The sequence below is a fragment of the Lepus europaeus genome, chromosome X (assembly GCF_033115175.1).
Source record: "Lepus europaeus isolate LE1 chromosome X, mLepTim1.pri, whole genome shotgun sequence".
NCBI lineage: Eukaryota > Metazoa > Chordata > Mammalia > Lagomorpha > Leporidae > Lepus > Lepus europaeus.
The window spans coordinates 85,135,456-85,157,841 of record NC_084850.1 but is presented as its reverse complement, the minus strand read 5'-3'; the positions used below and the strand labels follow the sequence as shown (position 1 = coordinate 85,157,841).

The 22,386-nt window shown below is 55.2% G+C and overlaps 1 protein-coding gene across 3 annotated transcripts; it reads left to right on the top strand.

Annotated features, from left to right (window-relative positions):
• The first annotated feature begins 1,468 nt into the window (after positions 1 to 1,468).
• Positions 1,469 to 21,314, top strand: NLGN3 (neuroligin 3). 3 transcript variants are annotated; one of them, XM_062183574.1, is made up of 7 exons: positions 1,469 to 1,925; positions 2,641 to 2,700; positions 6,592 to 6,651; positions 8,306 to 8,455; positions 15,557 to 15,742; positions 19,070 to 19,859; positions 20,471 to 21,314. In XM_062183574.1, the coding sequence occupies exons 1-7, from the start codon at positions 1,469 to 1,471 to the stop codon at positions 21,312 to 21,314; spliced, it is 2,547 nt and encodes an 848-aa protein (XP_062039558.1). The 3 variants fall into 3 exon arrangements, with proteins under 3 accessions (XP_062039558.1, XP_062039559.1, XP_062039560.1); XM_062183575.1 differs by lacking the exon at positions 2,641 to 2,700; XM_062183576.1 differs by lacking the exons at positions 2,641 to 2,700; positions 6,592 to 6,651.
• The last annotated feature ends 1,072 nt before the right edge of the window (positions 21,315 to 22,386 follow it).

The window sequence follows — 22,386 nt, the reverse complement described above, 5'->3', positions numbered from 1 at the left end:
CCTCCTCTCTCCTCTCTCTGTCTCTGTCTCTCTCTCTCTCACACACACACACACACACACACGCGCGCGCGCGCGCAATCCCATGCACACGCACACGCGCACACACGCACACACGCACATTCGCATTCCCCTCTCGTGGTGGCCGATTGCCGGGCGTTCCCAATCGCCCTCCCCCACCCCTTCAGCCAGTTCTTAAAGGAGCAGAGCTGCAATCTTGGAAGGCGGGAGAAACAGAGAAAAGGAAATGTGCACGCGGTGTGCGTGTGCTTGGGCGTGCGCGTGTGACCGTGTGGAACGTCTGTGTGTGTCGGCTGTGTAATGGTGTCAGGAGGCCCGTGTGTCGGATGTGTTGCTATTTCTATGTCTGTCTCCACCCATGTGTTACCATTACGCTGTGTGTGTCTGGGTATTTACCTATGCGGATGTGTGTGATTAGGTCTCCGTAAGTCTCTGTGTGTGCCTTGTGAGGCTCTGGCTGTGGGAGGCGCTCTGCCGGACAGCGCGGGACCCGCTGAGGGGGGTCTCTGGGTCTGGAATGCATGTCTGTGATCCCAGCGTGGTCTCTCTCCCTGTCTTCCTTGAGTCTTGGTGGGTTTATTTCTATGAGTGTGTCCCCCACACTCCATTGTTTAATTTACACTGGACTTGGGTGAGCATCGGCAGTGCCTAGGGTGCCTTGGGTCCTGGCATTTGGTGTGAATTAAGAAAGACCCAGCAGAAAGCACGAGGCTTAAGGGTTTGGGAACAGTTGAAGGCTGAGGGCAAACGGCCAGGAAGAGCGCAGGAGGGTCTGGGGACTCTGGTGAAAGACTGTCCTGCCCCTGCCCCTGCCCCTGCCCGGCCTGAGGGCAAAGGGGGTCTCACTGTGGGACCTTCTGCCTTCTTGCTGCTTGCCTTTCTTATGCACAAGTGTCCCAAAGTGAGGTTAACAACCCTACGTCTCCTGCTGTGGACGCTCCTGTGCAGGATCACTGGGAGTTCCCACAGCACGCACAGGGGTCCCTGGGCGGTCTCCCCCACCCCCTCCTACCACGTGCTACTCTGGCTCCAGCTGACCCTGATGAACTCCACTGGCTGTGCAGTTGAACTTGGGAACTGTGAACTCTACACTGGCACCAACCATCGCTCAGGCCTTCCCCTTGGATTTTTTTGTCCAACTGTGGCCAGGTGCTGCATAGAATGGTTCTGACTGCCTGGTTCTGGAAGGCTGGGCGTGAGAATTGCCCAAGCCCAGCGGGACACCAAAACAGACTGCTGGCCCTTCCAGAGCGTCTTGGATGACTCGTCCTTCCCTCTTTCCACAGGCCTGTCTGGCCCTGAGGGAGTCCCCTTTCTGAAGCTGTGGTGCTCCGACGACCTGCTCCCTCACTTTTGAGGTTCAAGTCAGTGTGACCATGAAGGGGCTGCCTATTGGGCGGATGCTGTGACCCTGGAGTCTGCCTCTTCTGCCAGTCCCCCTACCCGGAACATGTGGCTGCGGCTTGGCCTGCCCTCGCTGTCCCTGAGCCCCAAACCCACAGTCGGCCGCAGCCTGAGCCTCACCCTCTGGTTCGTCAGTTTGGTGCTGAGGGCCAGTACTCAGGCCCCAGCGCCCACGGTCAATACTCACTTTGGAAAGCTTAGGGGTGCCCGGGTACCATTGCCCAGTGAGATCTTGGGGCCTGTGGACCAATACCTAGGGGTGCCCTACGCGGCGCCCCCGATCGGCGAGAAACGTTTCCTGCCCCCTGAACCACCCCCATCCTGGTCTGGCATCCGGAACGCCACACACTTTCCCCCAGTGTGCCCCCAGAACATCCACACAGCTGTGCCCGAAGTTATGCTGCCAGTCTGGTTCACTGCCAACTTGGACATCGTCGCTACTTATATCCAGGAGCCCAATGAAGACTGTCTCTACCTGAATGTCTATGTGCCCACGGAGGATGGTGAGTGCGGCGACCCGCCACTGTGCCCCTCCCCGCCTCCCGCCTGCCCTGTCGTGTCGCTGGCTTGCATGTGGTGGCAAACCCCAGCAGCATGCGTCTGTCTCTCTGTGAAAATGCTTCTAACCATCACTCAGCTTGGCCTCCCCGCCCCCTCTTGCCCCCCTCCCCCCCGCCCCAGTTCCTCCCTCTCCCAGCATTGTCCTAGCTCCCATGTGTGAGTGACACTGTTGCCAGGAGAGGGCCTGGTCAGGCCTCAGAGCTTTGACAGGTTAAGGTCCAGTGCTGGATGGGGGTCCCCCCCCACAGGGTGGGGGAGTATGAGTCAGTACCGGCAGCTGCCCTGCGGGAGGACGCTGGCTCCACCAGCACCCACCCCCCCCCGCCCTCCCCTCACCACCACTATAGCCAATTCCACCTGCTTCAAAAGGTGGTAGGTGTGTGAGGCCAAGGGAGCTGGGCGTGGGGTTGGGCAGGGGTGAGCCTGGTGGGCAGTGCTTAGGTGGCTCCTCTTTTCACTAGCTGATGCCTCCTCCCGCGGGGCGGGGGGGAATCACACAAAGGTAAGTGACAGAAAAAAGGAGATGGTGGGACAGGCTCTCTGCCATGTGCCGTCTGCAGAGCGGCTCAGCTCTTGGGGCCTGGGGGTGGGGTGGGGGGGTGCATGCCCCTGGGCAGAGGCCTCCTGTTATTTTTTAGTTTTTTATTCATTTTACAGTAAAGCGGATTTCCAAGGAATGCGCCCGAAAGCCCAACAAGAAAATTTGTAGGAAAGGAGGTAGGTAGCGAGCCGGCGGGGAGGGAGAGAGAGAGAGAGGGAGGGCTGCCTGCCCACCTGCCCTTGCCCCTGAGGACCTGGCCTTCCTCAAGCAGCCCGGTCTCAGGGCACAGTGAGCAGGCACAGGGGCCGCCTCATCTGAGGGCCCTGGCCGCTTTTCAGGGAGGATTCGGCGAACCTGAGAACAGGCTCAGAGCAGAAGCAGCAACCCCATTTCCCCCTTCTTCCAATGTCCCCAGTCCCAAATCCCACCCTAGAGTGAGTACCAAAGACGGAGCCAGCGGCTCGCGCGCTCTCTCTCTCTCTCTCTCCTCTCTCTCTCTCTCTCTCTCTCTTGGTGACACCTCAGGAGAAACAGCCAAGACGGAGCCAGAGGCTCCGCCCTTTTGCCAGGGAGCCACAGGACCCTTCCCGCCCCCTCCCCGCAGTTGTTCGGTGGGTTGAACGTCTGGACCCCATCCTCCAGTCCTGAAGCTTAGACCCAGCACGTGTATGCAGGGTTAGTGACTGTTGCTATGCAGCCCGCACCGCTGGCCCCGCCACCCTGCAGTCAGGGCCGAGCAGGCAGACCATCTATGCCTATGTCACCTATGCAGGTGGCGGAGCGTGGGGGCAGGGAGAGGGAAGGGGGTGTCTGGGAGCTCCGAATCGGAATTCAGAAGGCAACTTACATGATCTCCTGAATTTGAAATTCACCCTCTTGCTGAGAGGAATCTCTCCCGGCTCTGCCTGCCACTTGCAAAACCCTTTGGTAGTTACCTCGTAAGCTCCTCCCCACGTCTCTGGAGGCCTGTAAGGCAGGAGTCAGGATCCCAATTTTACGGATGAGGAAACAGGCCCAGGGAAGTGACTTGCTGCTGCTCAAGGCCGACCCCACCCCCCCGTGCTGGTCTGTTGCAGAGCTGGGACCCAAACCTGGGCCTTTTTGACCCTTAGGGCATGTTCTTTCCACTGTAGCCCTCAGAGCCAGCCCCCATCTGCTCCTTCCCACCTCCTCAACTCAGAGAAGAAACAAACAAACAAAGAAAAGATGACATGTGGATGGGTTGGACGGAATTAGAATCAGTAAGAGCCTAAGGAACAGGTGGAAAATGCCAGCCGGATCCCTGCAGCCCTTCGGCAGGCTTGCAGTTTGTTTTCCCGTCATGTCCCAGGGCAGGGTTTCTCAGAGTAGGGTCACCCAGGTTCCTGGGGATGGGATATTCCCTACCGCAGAAGAAGAATTGCTGGAGGCACAGCCCAGGAACCGACATGCTGAGCAGGGGCCCTGTGCGCTTTAGGTGCCCAGTGAAGCGTGGCGCGAGACACGATGCCTTGGGGACAGTGTTTCGCGGCATGCCCACGCGCAGCCCAGGACCGTACACACAAAGCCTGAGTGAGTCCCAGCTCTGCTGCCAACCCACAGTGAGCCCTTAGGCAAGTGCCTCCCTTTAGGAGCCAGCATTGCCACCTCTGAAGTTGAGGTAGGGGACTGATGGGGCGTTCGTATTCCACTCACCCATAAAAGCATCAGGAATCCAGTCTGTTAGACCTCTTAGGACCAGCTCCTGTGAGTTACTTGCTGGAGTGGGGTAAGGAGAGGAGCTGACATTAACCTTGACTGTTCCTTAGGAACAATGACCTCCCCAGGGTTCCTCTGAAAGCTCCGGGTGGCCCAGGCCAGCCCCGAGAGTTTGGCCAGACAGCGGACTAGAAGTCCCGTACTCAAATAGAACATTTCCCCCATCATGACAATGGACTAGGGCAAGGTCATGGGCAAGGTGCTGTCATGATTTGAGGTAGAGGAAAGATTTAGATGTGACTAACAGCCTGATTGTTGCTCTGAAGAAGCTCCTAGCCTAGGCATAAAACTCAGCTGATTTCCCTAAGGCCCCACTGGGCAGTGGGTTCCAGACTCTGAGTGTGTGTGTGCGTGTGTGTGTGTGGTGGGGGAGGCGACATTTGCCCATTTAGTGTTCCAATTAGCTCCCTATGCAGGGCCTATGCGAAGAAGTCCGAATCATGAGAGCCACACCCAGAGGTGATTAGGGCTGTGGCATGCGTAGATCAGATGGGGTGGCCTGGTTGCCATCCTGCAGAGGCCCAGTGTTTGGGGACAGGGGCTGAGCCATCCTGGGTGAGAAACATGGCAGCAAGGAGTTACCAAGCAAGGGCCAACTTTCAAGCTGCAGCCGTCCAGGGACACTGTCAGAGTGGAACAGGGGGACACAGCTTGCAAGTCAGGAATGGCCGACGACAGGAAGTGAAGGGGGTTTCTGGGGCAGAGCTGTCCTGCCCCTCGGCCCCGCCCCCGCCCGGCAGAGTGGGAGGAAATCCATGTGTCGGGAGGAGGGAGTCCTGGCAGTCTGATGGGTTGGCTTCTGCGTGGGTGATGATGTCTGCGTCCCAGCGGGTTTCTGAGGGCACTGCGGGCAGGTGTTGAGCTGACGCGGGAAGACGGTAGGTGTTCCCAGAAGTCCAGGAAGCTGGGGGTAGGCTCTACCTAAGGGCTGGGCTCTTGCCCTAGTGGAAAGGCCATCTTGTCGTATGAGGGCGCGTCCCATTGTGATGGCTAGCTCTCGGGAAAGCCGGTCCCCAGAGCCCAGGTCGCCTGAGAAAGGGGGCTTTTCCTGCCTCCGGGCGGAGCACGAGCCCCGTTTTCACACACCGGCCGGTATCCAGACAGGAGAGCGCCCCCTTCAGAAGATGTACTTCTCTTCAAACAGGAAGGAGAATGGATGCCCGCCTACCCCCAGCTCCGGAATGTCTCTCTTCTCCCCTCTAGTCTCTTCTCTCCTTGCCTCACCTCTCCATGCTCCCATCTCTCTTCTCATCTGTTTCTTCCTTCTCTTTCTCCCATCCCAGAAAGGCGGCATGGTGCAGTGGAAAGACCATGGGCTTTGGAGTCAGGCAGACCTGGGTTTGACTCTCACCTCGAGCACCTCCTAGCTGTGTGATCTCGAGCAAGTCACTTAGCCTCTCTGAACCTCAGTTTCCCCATCAGTGAAACAGGAATAAAGATAGGGATGTAAGCATCCAACCATGTGGCAGAAGTAGGGGGTATGGTACATGGTAAATATTTCAGTACATGGCAGGAGCTAGCACCATTATTCCTCTCTTGCTCTCGCTCGCTCTCTCTCGCTCTCGCTCTCTCCATTGTCCCTTCCTCCTATGCCCTTTCTACCTTCCCTCCCTGCATCTCTGGCTCTCCATCTCAGAGCAATGCTTGCTGCTCTCCAGACTGGTTCCTGCGGGCAGCAACCCCATTTGCCATTAACCAGAGCAGGGGAGGGCCCAGCGAGGAAGAGCAGAGAGCAAACTTCATTTCCCATCTTCTCCTGTGGGAATCAGGGTCAGCTGAGGCCTGGCTCCAGCCCCCACCCACTGGGCCCTGGGAGCTCAGGCTTGGGGTCCCTGGTACACATCTCTGCCCGAAACAACCTCACATGGATACCCACACATGCTGGCAATGTCATCCCTCACCCGCGGTACCTGCCCCTGTGTTCCAGCTCCACCTGCCTGGGCCCACATGTGCAGCCTCTTTCATGCAGAATGAATCCTCCCCTCCCCCACCCCTGGAAGTGGACCTCTGGCTCTGTGCCCTGGCCCACCTGCCGCTACCTCCTTCCTAAATGGGAAGGGAATTGGTTGAGACGGGCTGATGGGGACAGGGAGGCGGGGCAGGGAGGTGCAGGGAGGCCAGCACAGCAGAGGCCTGCAACACCATCATCCTGATAAAGGTCTGGGCCTCAGCCCACCCATTCCCTCAGTTCTTGCCATCCCTCCTGCCTGTCCTGGGCTCAGGCCCAGAGCTGGCTTGCTGGGCCACACTGCAGTCATGCTGTTTTTGAATTCTCTCTCTGTTTTGTTCTCTGTTCTGTGCTGTTGTGTCTCCCCGTGTCTGGTCCCCAGGATCCGGCGCTAAGAAACAGGGCGAGGACTTAGCGGATAATGACGGGGATGAAGATGAAGGTATTTGGGGGCTGCAGGGCGCGGCGGCTGGTGCATGGCACAGAGCCCCTCCCCTTCTCGATGGGGAGAAGCCCCATCTGTCTGTCTGTCCGTCCGTTGGTGTGTTTCTGTTCCTGTACAAGGCCGACGGGCTGTTCCTCCATCTTTGGCCGCACTGGCCACTGGGAGTTCCAGGGTGATGGACACGGCTGGCAGGAGCAGGAGCCACAAGCAGAGGCACGGGGAAGGCATTCTCCTTGCCCCAGTCCCCCAATCCCATCTTCTGTGGTTCCCGGGCACCTGCCTCTACTGAACACAAGGAGAAAGGAGAGGAAAGAGGGATGGCGGGACGGTGGGGGGGGGGGGGGATGAGGCACATGGGATGCTAGATGGCCAGACCATCCCTGGGTTTCGTTGCGGAGACTCCTGCGTCTCACAGGGAGCCTGGCTCCTGGAAGAGGGGCCCAGCGGGACGGTGAACCAAAGAGTGAGACAGTAAGAACCGAAGGGGCTGGAGAAAGGTGATGCCTAGGCTCTCCCCAGCCTTCTCCCACAACAGAGCGATGGCCTCAGGGCCAGGGGCTGCAATGGGTTCGGAACAGGGCCAGAAAGAGTGTGTGGGTTCTAAGGGCAGGCTGAGGCCAGGATGCCACGGCTGTCGCCAGACGGCATAAGATCCTGGGGTGCCGATCGTTCGATGGGGAAACAGGTTGTGTCTGCTCCACAGCAGCGAGTGCTGCCTTCTGCCTCCATGCCCTGCTCCTGCCCCTTCGCCCCTGGAGGGGCCAGCTCAAGGGGCCCCTTGGTGATGGGCAGGGCTGTGCTGGGGGGGATTGGGAGGGTTGGGTGTGGCAAACGGGGGGGGGGGTCTGCTCACACATGAGAGGCACCAGGCAGAGGGAATTAGGCCTGGAGCCTTCTTGTGACTGCCCTGGCCCCGTCGCTTCGCTGCCTGGGCTTGGGAGTAGCTGCCTGCCGGGCCCTTATTGAATGGCCTCTGGGGAGGCCCCCATCTTCATCTTAATGCTGACTGGGCACAATCGCTCGAATCCTTAGCTCTGCCTACCCCCAGGGAGAATGGGGAAAAGGGCACGTGGCTGAGCAGCCTTGTCAGTAAGGCACCCCCCCCAATCTCTGCCATTCACGCCCCTCTCCCCTCCTCCTTCCTTGTTCTGTCCCGTGCCACCCCTTACGCCCACACCTCTTGTCTCTGTCTGCACTGGGGCCAGCTGCTGCCAGTGGCTGTTTTTCCATGTAACTGGTGTAGTCTTGGGGTTGCAGGGCTCCCAGCCCCCAGTTTTCTAAAGCCATGTCAGGTCCCAGGACTCCTGGGTGCCCAGGGCAGGGACTCAGCTGACACAGCTAGGAGGCCAGCCCTCCCTCTTCCTGCTGCCCCCCCACCCCTCGGCCTAGCTGCCTTCAGCTGGGAGGCGCCTGTAAGCAGAGTCTCTAAAACACATGATGGAAGCCCAGAGGGCTCTGGCCAAGGCTTGAGCTCCAGGCCGAACAGCCCCACGCGAGTCCTGCCCGCAGGGATGGTGGTGGTGTCCTGGCACCTGGGATAGCTTTGCTGCCTGCACCCCCTCCCCCCACTCCCCCACCCCACCCAGGGCTGGCGGGGGTGGGGGAGGAAGGGCATCCTACCCAGCCTGTGTCTCACCCCTTCTCTTTGCAGACATCCGGGACAGTGGCGCTAAACCTGTCATGGTCTATATCCACGGAGGCTCTTACATGGAAGGGACAGGCAACATGATTGACGGCAGTGTCCTCGCCAGCTATGGCAACGTCATCGTCATCACCCTCAACTACCGGGTTGGGGTGCTAGGTACGCTTTCCTGCCAGGTGCCTAGAAGGAAGACTGGCTTCTCAAAGCTGAGAGGAAAGAATGCCTGGGGCAGGGCCGGGGGGCAGTTAGGCCTTGGCTCTTTAACTGGTGTTCATGACCATGGTAAAAATGCTGTATGGCCATGGGCCGTAGCCGAATCCTGGCAGCTACCCCAGTGTAGGGACCACTGGAAACCCAAACTTCACACCTTCTCTTAGGTCCCCAGTCAATTCTCTGCTACCAGGATTTTGGCTGATGAGTTTTGTAAGGCCTGTTAAATTTTCTAGTGTCCTCTCTCCACCCGTAAACACCCCTACACACACACACACACACACACAGATTCCTTCTAGTGTACACCATGCCCATGCACCCATATACCCTCACATACCCACCCCAGCCACTCCCACACATGCACCCCCACAAAGCACACACGCTTAGCCCCACATCTGCATCTACACACCCCATCACACAGAAAGACACTGCCCCAGGCATACACAGCCACCTACCCACAGGCTGTACACACTCCCCAGCCACACCCCACATGTACACACTCCTCTCACCCTCCGTCTATGTACACACACACACACACATTCTCATATACTTCTTCCCACCTCTCCACTCATGCACACTGCACAGATCCACATCCCACTTTCATCTGCCTCCATTTTTATAGCCTACACCTTGCACACCCACACCCAAACTCCACACATGTATTCAAAAGATACACATGCACATATGTATTCCTTCCACCTTACTCCCACACAAACACCTACCAATATCCCTCTACCCACCATACTTCACATCATCTACTCCACACCGCCACATACCACCCCCATCCACATGTCTGTGCCTCACCTCCCCGGTGTAAATATGAACCAATAGCCACTCCCTACACACAGATAGCCTCACATACATTCACAAATGCTGCGCATGCACACAGCTGCCCTGTATCCCTGCTTGCACATCTGCACACATCCCATGTCCTACACATGTATCCCCCTACATGTTCTTACACACACATGTAGATTTGTGTACTTTTCCCATACGTACCCTGCATGTGAAGGGCCTTCGAAAATGGTCACGGGAAATGCCATGTTGTAAAAAAAACTACTCGTGAGTTGCAAGAATTTGGGTGCCCAAATGAGCTTATCTTTTCATTCCATTTTCCATAAACTCTTTGAAGTATCCTAGTCTATATACCCAATAAAGAGACATGTGCTTGTTCCTTCAGCTCACCCCACAAATATATATGCATACAGGTTCCTTGGAGCTGCACCCATGTACGTACAAGCACGCACACCTATGCTCCCTGGAAGCAGAGTCGTGCCTCCGAACACACATCCTCCTACTCTCTCACACGCTACCATCCGTTACACGTGCATTTGCACTCCATCCCAAACACCTCCTCGTACACACACACACACACACACACTGCTGTGGACACACTTGTTTCAGCATTTTAAGCTGCCTCTCTATTCTGCACCTTCCTTGGTGACCTCCCAATGCCTATCCAGGGCCCAGGTCTTCAGGTAAACAAGCGCTGCCGAGAGGGTAACTAAGCATGTGGACCTGGCTCATCCGGACCCCGTGTCCCGGTAGCGCTGGAGGAAGCCAACTTCCCGCCTGGAGGGTTTGTGTCCTCAGAGTTGCAGTGGGTGAGGGGAGGGCCTAAGCCGCTTGTGAAGCTGTAGGCCTCGGTACGGAGCCAGCAGTGAGGCATGGCTCACGCCATGGCCAACTGTTCTCGTTGGTGCACTTCACTCTGTTGCTCTGCACCTTCCAATGCTGGGGTGAGACCCTGGTGCTGCATTTATATGTGCAGAAGGGCCATCCTGTTGACGTACCTTAGCACTATCACTATGTGGGACAGAAAGAGACCTTTTTTTTTTTTTTGAGTTCAGATTGGAGAAATTATATTCCCTGGGAAAAAAGAGTGTGTGTCCCCGTCAGTGGCACCTGGGACAGGTGGGGCTGAGAGATATGCACGCAGGGCATTACCTGGGCTCGCACAGCCTGGTGGGCTTTGGACCCCATGATTTTGCCCCTGCCACTTCTCTTCCTGCTCTGCCTCCAACACCATGGCTGGATTCTTGCCAGCTGTTCTACCTGGTGGAGAAAGGGGATCTGGATTTCAGGGTGTCATCGCTGTGGGCTAGGTTGGGCCTACACTCCTGTCCTAGGCTCTTACCTCTTCCTTGGAGAAGCAGTCTAAGTACAGGCACAAACACAACGTAAAAAGTGATAAAGTTTATTTACAAAGTGAGGAAAAGACACACATGCACACGTGGGCATTGTTCAGGGAGAGTGGGCCAGGAAAGGAAAAGAGAGAGGTTTTTATACCCTGCTCACTCTGGGTCCATGGGGGGGAGGGGGGGAGAGAACCCTTCCCTTTACCAGGTTCCTTATGAGCTTAGAAAGAGGTGTGGTTACATGGTACCATCCCCAGGTCCCAGGCAAGAGGAGGTACATCCTGGGGACGGGGTCATCTGATTGACAGGTGGGTGGATAGGGTTATGTGGGGCATAACACACACACACACACATACTAGTTACAGGCCAAAAGCAATTTTCCTTTCTTTTAAAAATTTTAAAGACAGAGCTCCATTCTAGAAGGCTGATTTGGAGAATGCTAAGCTTTGGCCTCAGCGCCATGTTAGCAGGCCAGCAGACTGAGAGAAGGAAAAGAGAGCAGAGGAGAGGGGGAAAGAGAGGAGAAGTCGAGAAGGGCTGGGGAGAAACGAGGACGAGAGCGCCACAGGCAGAGGAAGGCAGAAAGGAGACAGGAGGAAGGACTCGGGGATTTCGCCCAGACTGTGTAGTCTCCACAGCGTCAGCTGGGAGCTGTGGGCCACACAGAAGGCTGACGTTGGGGAGCTTGCCCTGTGAGCGCCGGTGCCCCGACTACATCACAGCCCCTTGGCGGCTCTAATCCTCAAGCTTCTACATCAGAAGTTCTTAACCTGATGAAACTATGGCCTCTCCCCAGAACAGTGTGTGCATACACACACAGGCGTGCGCACACACATACACACAATTTCATGGATACCCCTGAAACTCCCCCAGCTTAAGAAGACCCTTTATAGCCTCCTCTCACTTGAATAACTAGAAGAACACATATAGGGGACAGGAGTGTTATTCTTAAGACTTGCTTATGTTGATGATCAAAATAACAAGCATACTTCCCAAAGTTCACAGAAAATGGAATTAAAAGGTAAGTTTATTTTAGTGCAATTTTTTGAAATTTGTGAATAGTTTTTTTAAATTTATATATTTATCTGAAAGTCAGAGTTACAGGGAGAGAGGGAGAGGCAGAAATCTTCATCGGCTAGTTCATTCCTGAAATGGCTACAACAGCCAGGTCTTCTTCCGGGTCTCCCACAGGGAGAGCGCAGGGGCCTAAGCACTTGGGCCATCTTCTGCTGCCTTCTCAGGCACATTATCAGGGCGCTGGATTGGAAGTGGAGCAGCCAGGACTTGAACGGGTGCCCATATGGGATGCCAGCATCGCAGACGGCAGCTTAACCTGCTACACCACAGTGCCGGCCCCCAAAGTTTTTTCAGAATACATATTTTCCATGAACTTTCTGAAGACCCCACATATGCATGGATTTTTTTTATTACCCCAAACTGGCAAGGAATTATTTTTTTTAAAAAGATTTATTTATTTGAAAGTCAGCATTACACAGAGAGAGAAAGAGAGGCAGAGAGAGAGGTCCTCCATCCGCTGGTTCACTTCCCAATTGGCTTCAACGGCCAGAGCTGCGCCAATCCAAAGCCAGGAGCCAAGAGCTTCTTTCAAGTCTCCCACGTGGGTACAGGGGCCCAAAGACTTAGGCCATCTTCTACTGCTTTCCCAGGCCATAGAGAGCTGGATTGGAAGTGGAGCAGCTGGGACCCAAACCGGCATCCATATGGGATGCCAGCACTTCAGGCGACAGCTTTACCCACTATGCCACAGTGCCGGCCCCTGGCAAGGAATTATAAACTGAGATTTCTTTGGAAGTTCTCCACCACTTCCTGTGTACCCTTCATTTCCTGCAAATACAATCACTAAGCCACTTGATTGGGTTCTGGGTACAGACAAGATGATTTTTCTTGACAGATGTAGAACAGGGGTCTGGCCCTGATGCTTGGGGATTCTGTTGTGAAGCTAAGGCTTTGTTATTCTCTTTCTCAAAGCATTCCAAACCACATGGCCTGTTCTGGACCCCAATTCCATGCATCATTCACTCTCCCTCCCAGCGGCTTCTCCTGAGCACCAAGCCCAAGCAGGCTGCTCATCCTGAGGGGCTTCTCTATCCCGTATCTGGGATGAGGCACGTATGTTGAGAATGTCACAGGCTAATCCATGAATCCCCTCCAAGGCAGAGGGCTAGCTATTATTTGAGAAGCCCCCAGCGGGCTTGGAGCCAGCAAAAGAAAGGAACTCCAGCTGGATATAAGATACAGATATTCCTGGGGCTGAGGAAGTAGGAGCGTGCCAAGTTTTATTCTGGGTTCCAGAATTTAACCCTCCTTCCTTGCTCAGGTACCCTGCAGGCAAACTGAAAACCTGGCAAACGTCAAGCCTTAAGTGACACAAGTATCTGGTTTTGATACAATCTGTTGACAGTCAGCTTACCATGTGTTGCAATATAAACTCAGGCGCAGGGAGACTGGCTCAGATCTATTCTGATAGTTTCGACAGTTTGGCGTTTCAGCCTCCACTCTCAAGTGGTTTCTGGGGTGGCTGAGTTCCTGGGAAACTAGCAGTGACTACTCTGCCACACTGCCAGGTTTGGCGTGTTTGTAGTCAGTCGGGTCTGCCGTATAAGCTGCTCGAGCTTGTTGGATATTGAACTTCAAGCAGGACCCTTCTCAGAGTAAGGATTTTTTTAAAATTTATTTGAAAGGCAGAGTTACAGAGAGGCAGAGAAGAGAGAGAGAGAGAGAGAGAGAGAGAGAGAGAGAGAGAGAAAGAGAGGTCTTCCATCCACTGGTTCACTCCCCAGATGGCCAGAATGGCCAGAACAGAGCCGATCCGAAGCCAGGAGCCAAGAGCTTCTTCGGGGTCTCCCACGTGGGTGCAGGGGCCCAAGGACCTGGGCCATCTTCTACTGCTTTCCCAGGCCATAGCAGAAAGCTGGATCAGAAGTGGAGCAGCCGGGACTCAAACCGGCGCCCATATGGGATGCCGGCACTGCAGCTGGCAGCTTTACCCGCTACGCCATAGCGCCGGCCCCAGTAAGGATGTTGATATGGCACCAGCCACATACTTCATTGTCCCATATCTAGGGCTCATGGGACCCAAGGGAGCAGAGAGTGATGGTTAAATCCTCCCTGCTGGAGCCTTTGTTCCTCACCCAAGAAATTGGAGCAGTCTGCTCTACTAGGTCCAAATGCACACTTTCCCTGAATGATGCCTTGGTCAAGGGAAAGAGAATATGGGGGAAGGAGAGAGGACTGAGAGAAGCACTGAGGGAATTTGACCAGAGGGGCTCAGAGCTTGGGCAGCTGGGTGGGATCGCCGGCAGCAGAGTACTTAAGGCTTGTGGAAGCAGCTGCGGTTTCTCCATGGGGCAATGCCGTTCATCCTCATTTGGGCTTTCCCTGATGTCTCCTCGTTTCCTCCTCTGGAACCTGGGGTTCAAGGAGCCTTGTCACTAGGTCCTGGGGGGGATAACAAAGCCTTTGACATACTTCATTCTACCCGACGTAAAATCAGTGACATGGTCGAAGATGAGCTCTTTTGTGGGAGCTAACTACAGAAGACTCTGGAAAGACAGCCATGAGGTCTTGTACCTTCTTTAGTCTACTGCAATTCAGCCCCCACCCATGGACTCCCTGGATGGCCAGGGAGCTCTCTGAGCTGCCAGGCCTCCTGAAACACGGCCTCGTGCAAAGTTCATTCCAGGTGCTGTGAGTGAGCTCTTAACTATGGAGTCAAAAAATACTCATCCGGGTGTGCATTGGCAATGTCTGCAGGAGCGCTGCAAGTCCCCACCTGGAAAGACCCCTTCCGAAAGCTTAGGGCTGGCGAAGACAGAGCCTTCCAAAGAACCTGCAGATCAGGGGGAGAGAGATCAGTCTAAAATGGAAGCGGGGTGGGGGGAAATATAGGACATCTCTGTGGGATAGCCAGCAGGTGGGCGGGAAGGTAGTCTCCATGGCAACAAGTCTCCACAGCAGCAAATCCCAGCAGGTGGGCGGGAAGGTAGTCTCCATGGTGATCTGTCTCCTCAGCAGCAAATCCCCGTGGGTGGGCGGGAAAACCTGTTTCTGTGGTAACGCACACGGCACTGACTTCCCCATTTGTCTGCCAGATGAACAAGATGGTCTAACCCAGTGGCTGTGCGACTTTCACAGGCATCAGCATCACCTGGAGAGCTTGTTCACAACACAGATTGCCGGGCCCCAGGTCTTGGAGGGAGGGGAATGAGAAGTGCCCTGAGAATGAGGGCAGGGGGAGATTGGAGGCCCTGGCAAGAAGTGGAGGTGGACTCGTTCCTACAGGAAGGGCAAGGAGACAGAGAGAGAAAGATGGGAAGAGAGAACTAAATGCAGCTCTACAGTGTGCTGCACACGCTATGCATGCTTATGCTCACTGGATCCTCCCCACCACTCTGTGAGGTATTTTTAGCCTCATTTTGCAGAAAAGGAGACTACGGCCCAGAGCTTTTAAATAACTTGCCCAGAGGCTATATAACTAGAATGTGTTAGAGCCAGGACTCAAACTAAGGACTGGCTGATTCCAAGCCCCCTGTCTTTCCTCCAGATCTCACGAGATATTAGGATACTGTCCCTGAGTAATACAGCAGGGCAAAGAACGCTGACTTCTGGCCATTTGCAGTTCCTGCGATCTAAGGGTCTCACCTGCAGGCATCCACTTGACATGGTCTGGAGGGCCCTCCTTCCCAGCTGGCTAACAAGCGGGAGACTGGTGACCACCCTTTCGTGTACTGCTGACACTAGACCTTGCAAAAAGGCAGCAATGGTCTCTAGTCGCGAGGTAGAAAGGGCTACGTGGCATGTTCACCCTCTGTCCTCACCTCCCCGACTCCAGCCTGCCATCCTAACCCGAATCCTGCCTCCTCCTCTTCACTGTCCCCTCTGTTGAATCCAGGCTTCCTGAGCACCGGAGATCAGGCTGCCAAGGGCAACTATGGGCTCCTTGACCAAATCCAGGCCCTCCGCTGGGTGAGCGAGAATATCGCCTTCTTCGGAGGAGATCCCCGCCGTATCACCGTCTTCGGCTCGGGCATCGGCGCGTCCTGTGTCAGCCTCCTCACACTGTCCCATCACTCTGAGGGTGAGTAGCTTGCGGGCCCACCCTGAGCCCCAGGCCTTGTAGGCTCCAGAATGCCAGCTCCGTGCCCCCAATATTGCTGTGCAGGGTGGGTGGGGAGGGGGGAACGGACCTGTTTCTCTAAGGAAACAAGTGCCCGGAGAAAGCAAGGTTCTCCCGACACGGGGATCTTATTTGGGAGAGTAGAACTAGACTGCCTCTCTGAAAGAACAGTAGTTCTTTTTTTTTTAAAGATTTATTTTATTTATTTGAATGACAGAGTTACAGAAAGAGGTAGAGACAGAGAGAGAGGTTTTCCATCTGCTGGTTGACTCCCCAGATGGCTGCAGTGGCCAGAGCTGCATTGATCCGAAGCCAGGAGCCAGGAGCCAGGAGTTTCTACCAGGTCTCCCACATGGGTGCAGGGGCCCAAGGACTTGGGCCATCTTCTACTGCTTTCTCAGGCCACAGCAGAGAGCTGGATTGGAAGTGGAGCAGCCGGGACTAGAACTGGCACCCATATGGGATGCCAGTGCTTCAGGCCAGGGCATTAACCCGCTGTGCTACAGCGCCGGCCCCAAGGACAGTAGTTCTTCTGGGGCGGGGGACTTCATTCCATAGTGATCTGGGGACGAAAATGAGTTTCTGAGTGTCAGAGAGACTCTCTGCCTTTCTCTCAGAGAAACAAGTCTGTACGAGAAGGGAAGTGTCTCTGAGGGCGAGGTGGGTCTGAAATGAGAATCCCTACCCTCAGAGGCGGACTTCTGAGGGACAAGGGTCTATTATTGGACCCCAAACCTTCCCCCAGGTGACACAATACACCCAAGGGAGATTCTTTTTTGTTTTTTAAAAAAATCTTATTTATTTATTTGAAAGGCAGAGGGACACACAGAAAGGGAGAAACAGAGAGAGACAAAGAGATCTTCCACTTGCTGGTTTATTCTCCTAAATGGCTGTAACAGCCAGGGTTGGGCCAGGTTGAAACCAGGAGTCAGGAACTCAATCAGGGTCTCTTATATGGGTGGCAGGGGCCCGAGTACTCCATCTCTTCTACCTCTCGGGTGCATTAGCAGGAAGCTGGATCAAAACAGAGTAACTTGGACTCGAACCAGCCGCTCCCATATGGGAGGCAGGTGTCCTGAGTGGCAGCTTACCCCTGTGCCACAGCTCCCACCTGGAGACTAATTTGGTTTTCACTTTATTTGAGAGAGAGAGAGAGAGAGAGAGAGAGAGAGAGAGAGAGAATATCTTCTATCCTCTGGTTTACTTCTCATATGCCTGCACCATGCAGGGTTTGGCCGGGCAGAAGCCAGAAACCTGGAACTCAATCCAGATCGCCCCATGTGGGTGGCAGGGATCCAAATAGTTGAGCCCTCACCTACTGCCTCCCAGGGTGGGCATTAGCAGCAAGCTGGACTGGAAGCAAAGTTGCTAAGACTTGAACCGTGCGTTCTGATTTGGGATGTGGGCATTTCAACCAGCATCTTAAGTGCTGTACTAAATGTTCTCTCTCCAGACTTTTTTTTTTTTAAGGATTTGAGTTAGTAAGAGAATTGAGGTATAGCGCATGAAAGCCTTCTGAATCTTTTTAAAGAAGATTTATTTATTTATTTGAAAGAGTGATAGAGGCAAAGAGAGAGAGAGAGACATCTTCCATCCGTTAGTTCACTGCCCAAATGGCCCCAAGGACTGGGCCAGGGCGAAGCCAGGAACTCCATCCTGGTCTTTCACATGGGTAGCAGGGGCCCAAGTACTTGGGCCATCTTCGCTGCCTTCCTAGGTGCATTAACAGGGAGCTGGATCAGAAGGGGAGCAGCCAGGACTCAAACCAGTGCTCTGATATGGGATGCCAGCACTGCAGGTGGCCACTTAACCCACTGTGCTCCAACATCAGCACCCGAAGACTCATTTTAACCTCTCCCCTAAACAAGAGGCCACACAGCCCCCCCCCTTTTTTTTTGCATGGCACAGAATGTTCTGTCCACCTCCGTGCTAGAGAGAACATTCTGTCTCTGCGAGGCAAAGCTGAGCTTCTCCTGAAGGCAACAGCTTCCTGAAATACGAAGTGACCTTTTCCGAAGTAAGGAAATCTGTGAGAAGACACGTTCTTGTTGTCAAAGCCAACGCCACAAATTGGTGAGGTTTTCACAGGAAGACGTCCAGTCCCTCAGAGACCTAGAAATTCTGTCTCTGCCCTCCAGGGTGAGGCTACCCCGGGGAGGGAAGAGTCAGGTGGGACCTGCCTCGCTAAAGGGAGAGAACGTGTTCCTGGGTGACAGGAGCGGGACCAAGACTGCCTCCCCCTTTTTCCCCAAAGGCGGCTGAAGGACCGCTGTGAGGGCACTGCTTCCGACTGCACTCTCTCCTATTCTGGAGGGGCATCGTGCTCTGTCTCATCGGGGCCCGTATCTCGGGAAGCCTCGCTTCTTTAAAGATCTGTTCCCTTGATCTCTCTGGAATTGACTCATGGAATAGCGGTCTTGGGAAAAGTGAGGCTGTCTGTTGAGTTGTAATCTACATTTGTCTCCCTCTCTTTCTGCCCATGCAAACCGCCTTTCTCTCAGACATGCCAAATTCTGCCTTGGGATGCTAGGGCTAAGGAAAGAATGGTACCCTCTTTTTTTTCCCCCCTAGAGAGGGGAAGAATCATCTTCTTTTTGAGTCTGGGGGACTGGCTGCCTCTGAGCTGTGGGGGAGAGTGGTGGGGGAGGCAAAATGTGGGTGTGAAGTTGCTATCAGTAGCTTCAGGAAAAAAATCTCTTTGGAGACTGCACACTACGAGGGCACGTGCCCTGGGCACCTTCAGACCCCAAGGCCTTTGCCCTCGAGATCTTTCCCCCACACTCCCCGAATGTGGGGCTCTTCTCCTGCCTGCATTTCTCATCCCTCATGAAAAAGACCCCTTTGTGGTATAAGCGCCAGCTCCCTGGTGGTGCGCTGGCACAGAGCTGGGCCCAGCTGGGCAGGAAGCAAGAAAGGAAGACAACGAGAGATAAAGAGAGGGAGCATAAGAGGCTGATGTGTGGGACCCAATGGGTTAATTCTTCCTGGCATGTCCTTAACCCCCAAGTTACCAACCATCCCACCAGGCAAGGGAAGCAATGGAGACACCTGACGGTGGGGGGTGGGGTGGGGAGCTCGCCTTTCAGCGGAGGGCTCAACAACTCCTCCTCTGGGCCTAACCCCTCATCCACTGCTGAAAGTGTCCTTCTTCCTTCCCAGCCCATTCAAAGTGCATGGCGAACTCAGTGACCAAGCAATAGGATGTTTTGTTGTTTTTGTTGTTGTTGTGTGTGTGTGAGTGTGTGTGAGACACGACCGATCTGACCTCATGCTGCCTGTCTTCCACAGGGCTTTTCCAGAGGGCCATCATCCAAAGTGGCTCTGCTCTGTCCAGCTGGGCTGTGAACTACCAGCCGGTGAAGTACACCAGCCTGTTGGCAGACAAAGTGGGCTGTAACGTGCTGGACACCGTGGATATGGTGGACTGCCTTCGACAAAAGAGCGCCAAGGAGCTGGTAGAACAGGACATCCAGCCAGCCCGCTACCACGTGGCCTTTGGCCCCGTGATTGACGGTGATGTCATTCCTGATGACCCAGAGATCCTCATGGAACAAGGCGAGTTCCTCAACTATGATATTATGCTAGGTGTCAACCAGGGCGAGGGCCTCAAGTTTGTGGAAGGGGTGGTCGACCCCGAGGACGGTGTCTCTGGCACTGACTTTGACTATTCCGTCTCCAACTTTGTGGACAATCTGTATGGCTATCCCGAGGGGAAGGACACCCTCCGGGAGACCATCAAGTTCATGTACACAGACTGGGCAGACCGCGACAATCCTGAGACCCGCCGTAAAACACTGGTGGCGCTCTTCACCGACCACCAGTGGGTGGAGCCTTCGGTGGTGACGGCCGATCTGCATGCGCGCTATGGCTCACCTACCTACTTCTACGCCTTCTACCATCACTGCCAGAGCCTCATGAAGCCTGCTTGGTCAGATGCAGCTCATGGGGACGAAGTACCCTACGTCTTTGGTGTCCCCATGGTAGGTCCCACTGACCTTTTCCCCTGCAACTTCTCCAAGAATGATGTTATGCTCAGTGCTGTTGTCATGACCTATTGGACCAACTTTGCCAAGACTGGGTAAGGAGAAAATGGTTTTTTTCTTCCTTCTTTGGGGACCCCCCCCCCACCAGCATGCCGTCTCCTCTGCTCCTCTCTAAACCTCTTTCATCTTTCCTAAGATAGCCCCAGAATCTGGCTTGCCCTTCCTGCCTCCCCTTCTCCAGTCTCTCATGCCATCTTCTCTCCTTCAGAACGTGTGTGGAGGCTTGGAACTCAGTTAGCGGTAGGACTGAGCATGAGGGAGAGTTCAAGGGCCATGGCCAGAGGCCACGTGAAGTGGGCATAAAGCACGTTCAGGAAGAGGCTTCGGAGGAGGGCCCTTAGCGCAGCCAGGCGGCGGCAGGACTGACAGATGCTCATGTGAGGAGAAGAAAAGCCATCTGTAGCCTAATGGTGGAAGATGAGCACAGAGGAGGATGAGACAGTTTTCTGTGCCGCTGCTCGCTGTGGGGCCTGCGAGTTCAAGCCTAGGGGAAGAGAGGGAGGGGCCCTGAAAAAGACGGAAGTCCGGGGGCGGGGTATGTTTCCGACCGGGAAGAGGTTTAGGGGGTGGGTGTGAGAGGACAAACGCTGGGCCCTTTCCTCGTCTGGGTAGAGTGGTGACCCCAGATTTCCATGTGGTATTTCAGGGATCCCAACAAGCCGGTCCCCCAGGACACCAAGTTCATTCACACCAAGGCCAACCGCTTTGAGGAAGTGGCCTGGTCCAAATACAATCCCCGAGACCAGCTCTACCTTCACATCGGGCTGAAACCAAGGGTCCGCGATCATTACCGGGCCACCAAGGTGGCCTTTTGGAAACACCTGGTGCCCCATCTGTATAACCTGCATGACATGTTCCACTATACGTCCACAACCACCAAAGTGCCGCCCCCGGATACCACCCACAGCTCCCACATCACCCGCAGGCCCAATGGCAAGACCTGGAGCACCAAGCGGCCAGCCATCTCACCTGCCTACAGCAACGAGAACGCCCAAGGCTCCTGGAATGGGGACCAGGACGCAGGGCCACTCCTGGTGGAGAATCCTCGTGACTACTCCACCGAATTGAGTGTCACCATCGCTGTGGGGGCCTCCCTCCTGTTCCTTAACGTGCTGGCCTTTGCTGCCCTCTACTACCGTAAGGACAAGCGGCGCCAGGAGCCCCTGCGGCAGCCTAGCCCTCAGAGGGGAGCCGGGGCCCCAGAATTAGGAGCTGCTCCCGAGGAGGAGCTAGCAGCGTTACAGCTGGGCCCCACCCACCATGAGTGTGAGGCCGGCCCCCCGCACGACACGCTGCGCCTCACCGCCTTGCCCGACTACACCCTGACCCTGCGGCGCTCCCCTGATGACATCCCACTCATGACCCCCAACACCATCACGATGATCCCCAACTCGCTGGTAGGGCTGCAGACCTTGCACCCCTATAACACCTTTGCCGCAGGGTTCAACAGCACCGGGCTGCCCCACTCACACTCCACCACCCGGGTATAGCTCCAGCCCAGGGGCACAGCTCCTCTCCCCGCCCCCCACCCCCAGCTCCCACCCTCCCAGAGCCACGCACACATGCGCACACAGACACGCACACACGGACACAGACAGACATCTATGTGTACGCACGCACCCACACCCTACAGCAGAACCACCTGCACAGACACAGACAGATGTGGACATGCACCGCATGTACAGACAGCAACACCGATACGGAAGCAAACGTGAACAAACCCTGCAAACGGGGGCGCCAAGGAGTCCTCGGCCAACCGAGGCCCCGTGGGACAGCAGCTGCAGCCAGCTCCCTGAGCCTGACCACAGACACTCCTGGGGGGCCTGAAAGCCACAGCTGGACACCCCCTCGGTGCTCGCCTTCGGCCTCTCTTGGAACTGCACCACCGACCAACTCCAGACTCGGGAGCTGTCAAGAGCACAGTAGCTCTTCCTCCCCCCACCCCCCCCCCCACCCCAGACTTGGTCTTTTTTCTGGGTCTTGTTTTTGTTGATTTTTAAAAAAAAATTTTTCGAGCAACTGCTTTTTCAACCCATGAGTGCTAAGAGGCTGTGGAAGGGAGGTTCTCCGGGCCCAGGTTGCTCTGGTTCTGGAACCCCCAGTGCTCACACAATCAGGCCAAGGGAAAGGACTCCTCCTCCTCCCTCCGAGCCCCCCACCCCCCGAAAGAAACAGGTTCGAGCAAAACCATGGGTGGAAGGAGGAAGGAGCTAATGATGGCTGGGACTGGAGAGTCATAAGGGAGAGGCATCCGACCACCTCTGGGTCCCCATGGAGGGTTGCCCTGCTTCCCCCAAGGCCAGCAGCATCACCCTGGCCAGCCTGAGAGCCCTTAGATGTGGTGAACAAGGTCCTCCAGAGGCCATGTCACTTTGCCCCCAGCCCCTCATCATCTGGGCTCTGCCTCTGCCCCATTTTCTTTACAGTCTCTTTTTGTGTCTGTCATTTTCACTTTCAAAAAGGCAGTGTTTTTTTTTTGGTTGTTGTTGTTGTTGGCTTTTTTTTTTTTAAAGAAAAGTTCTTAAAACACTAACGGAAACCCATGGAGTTTGTCCTTTGTAA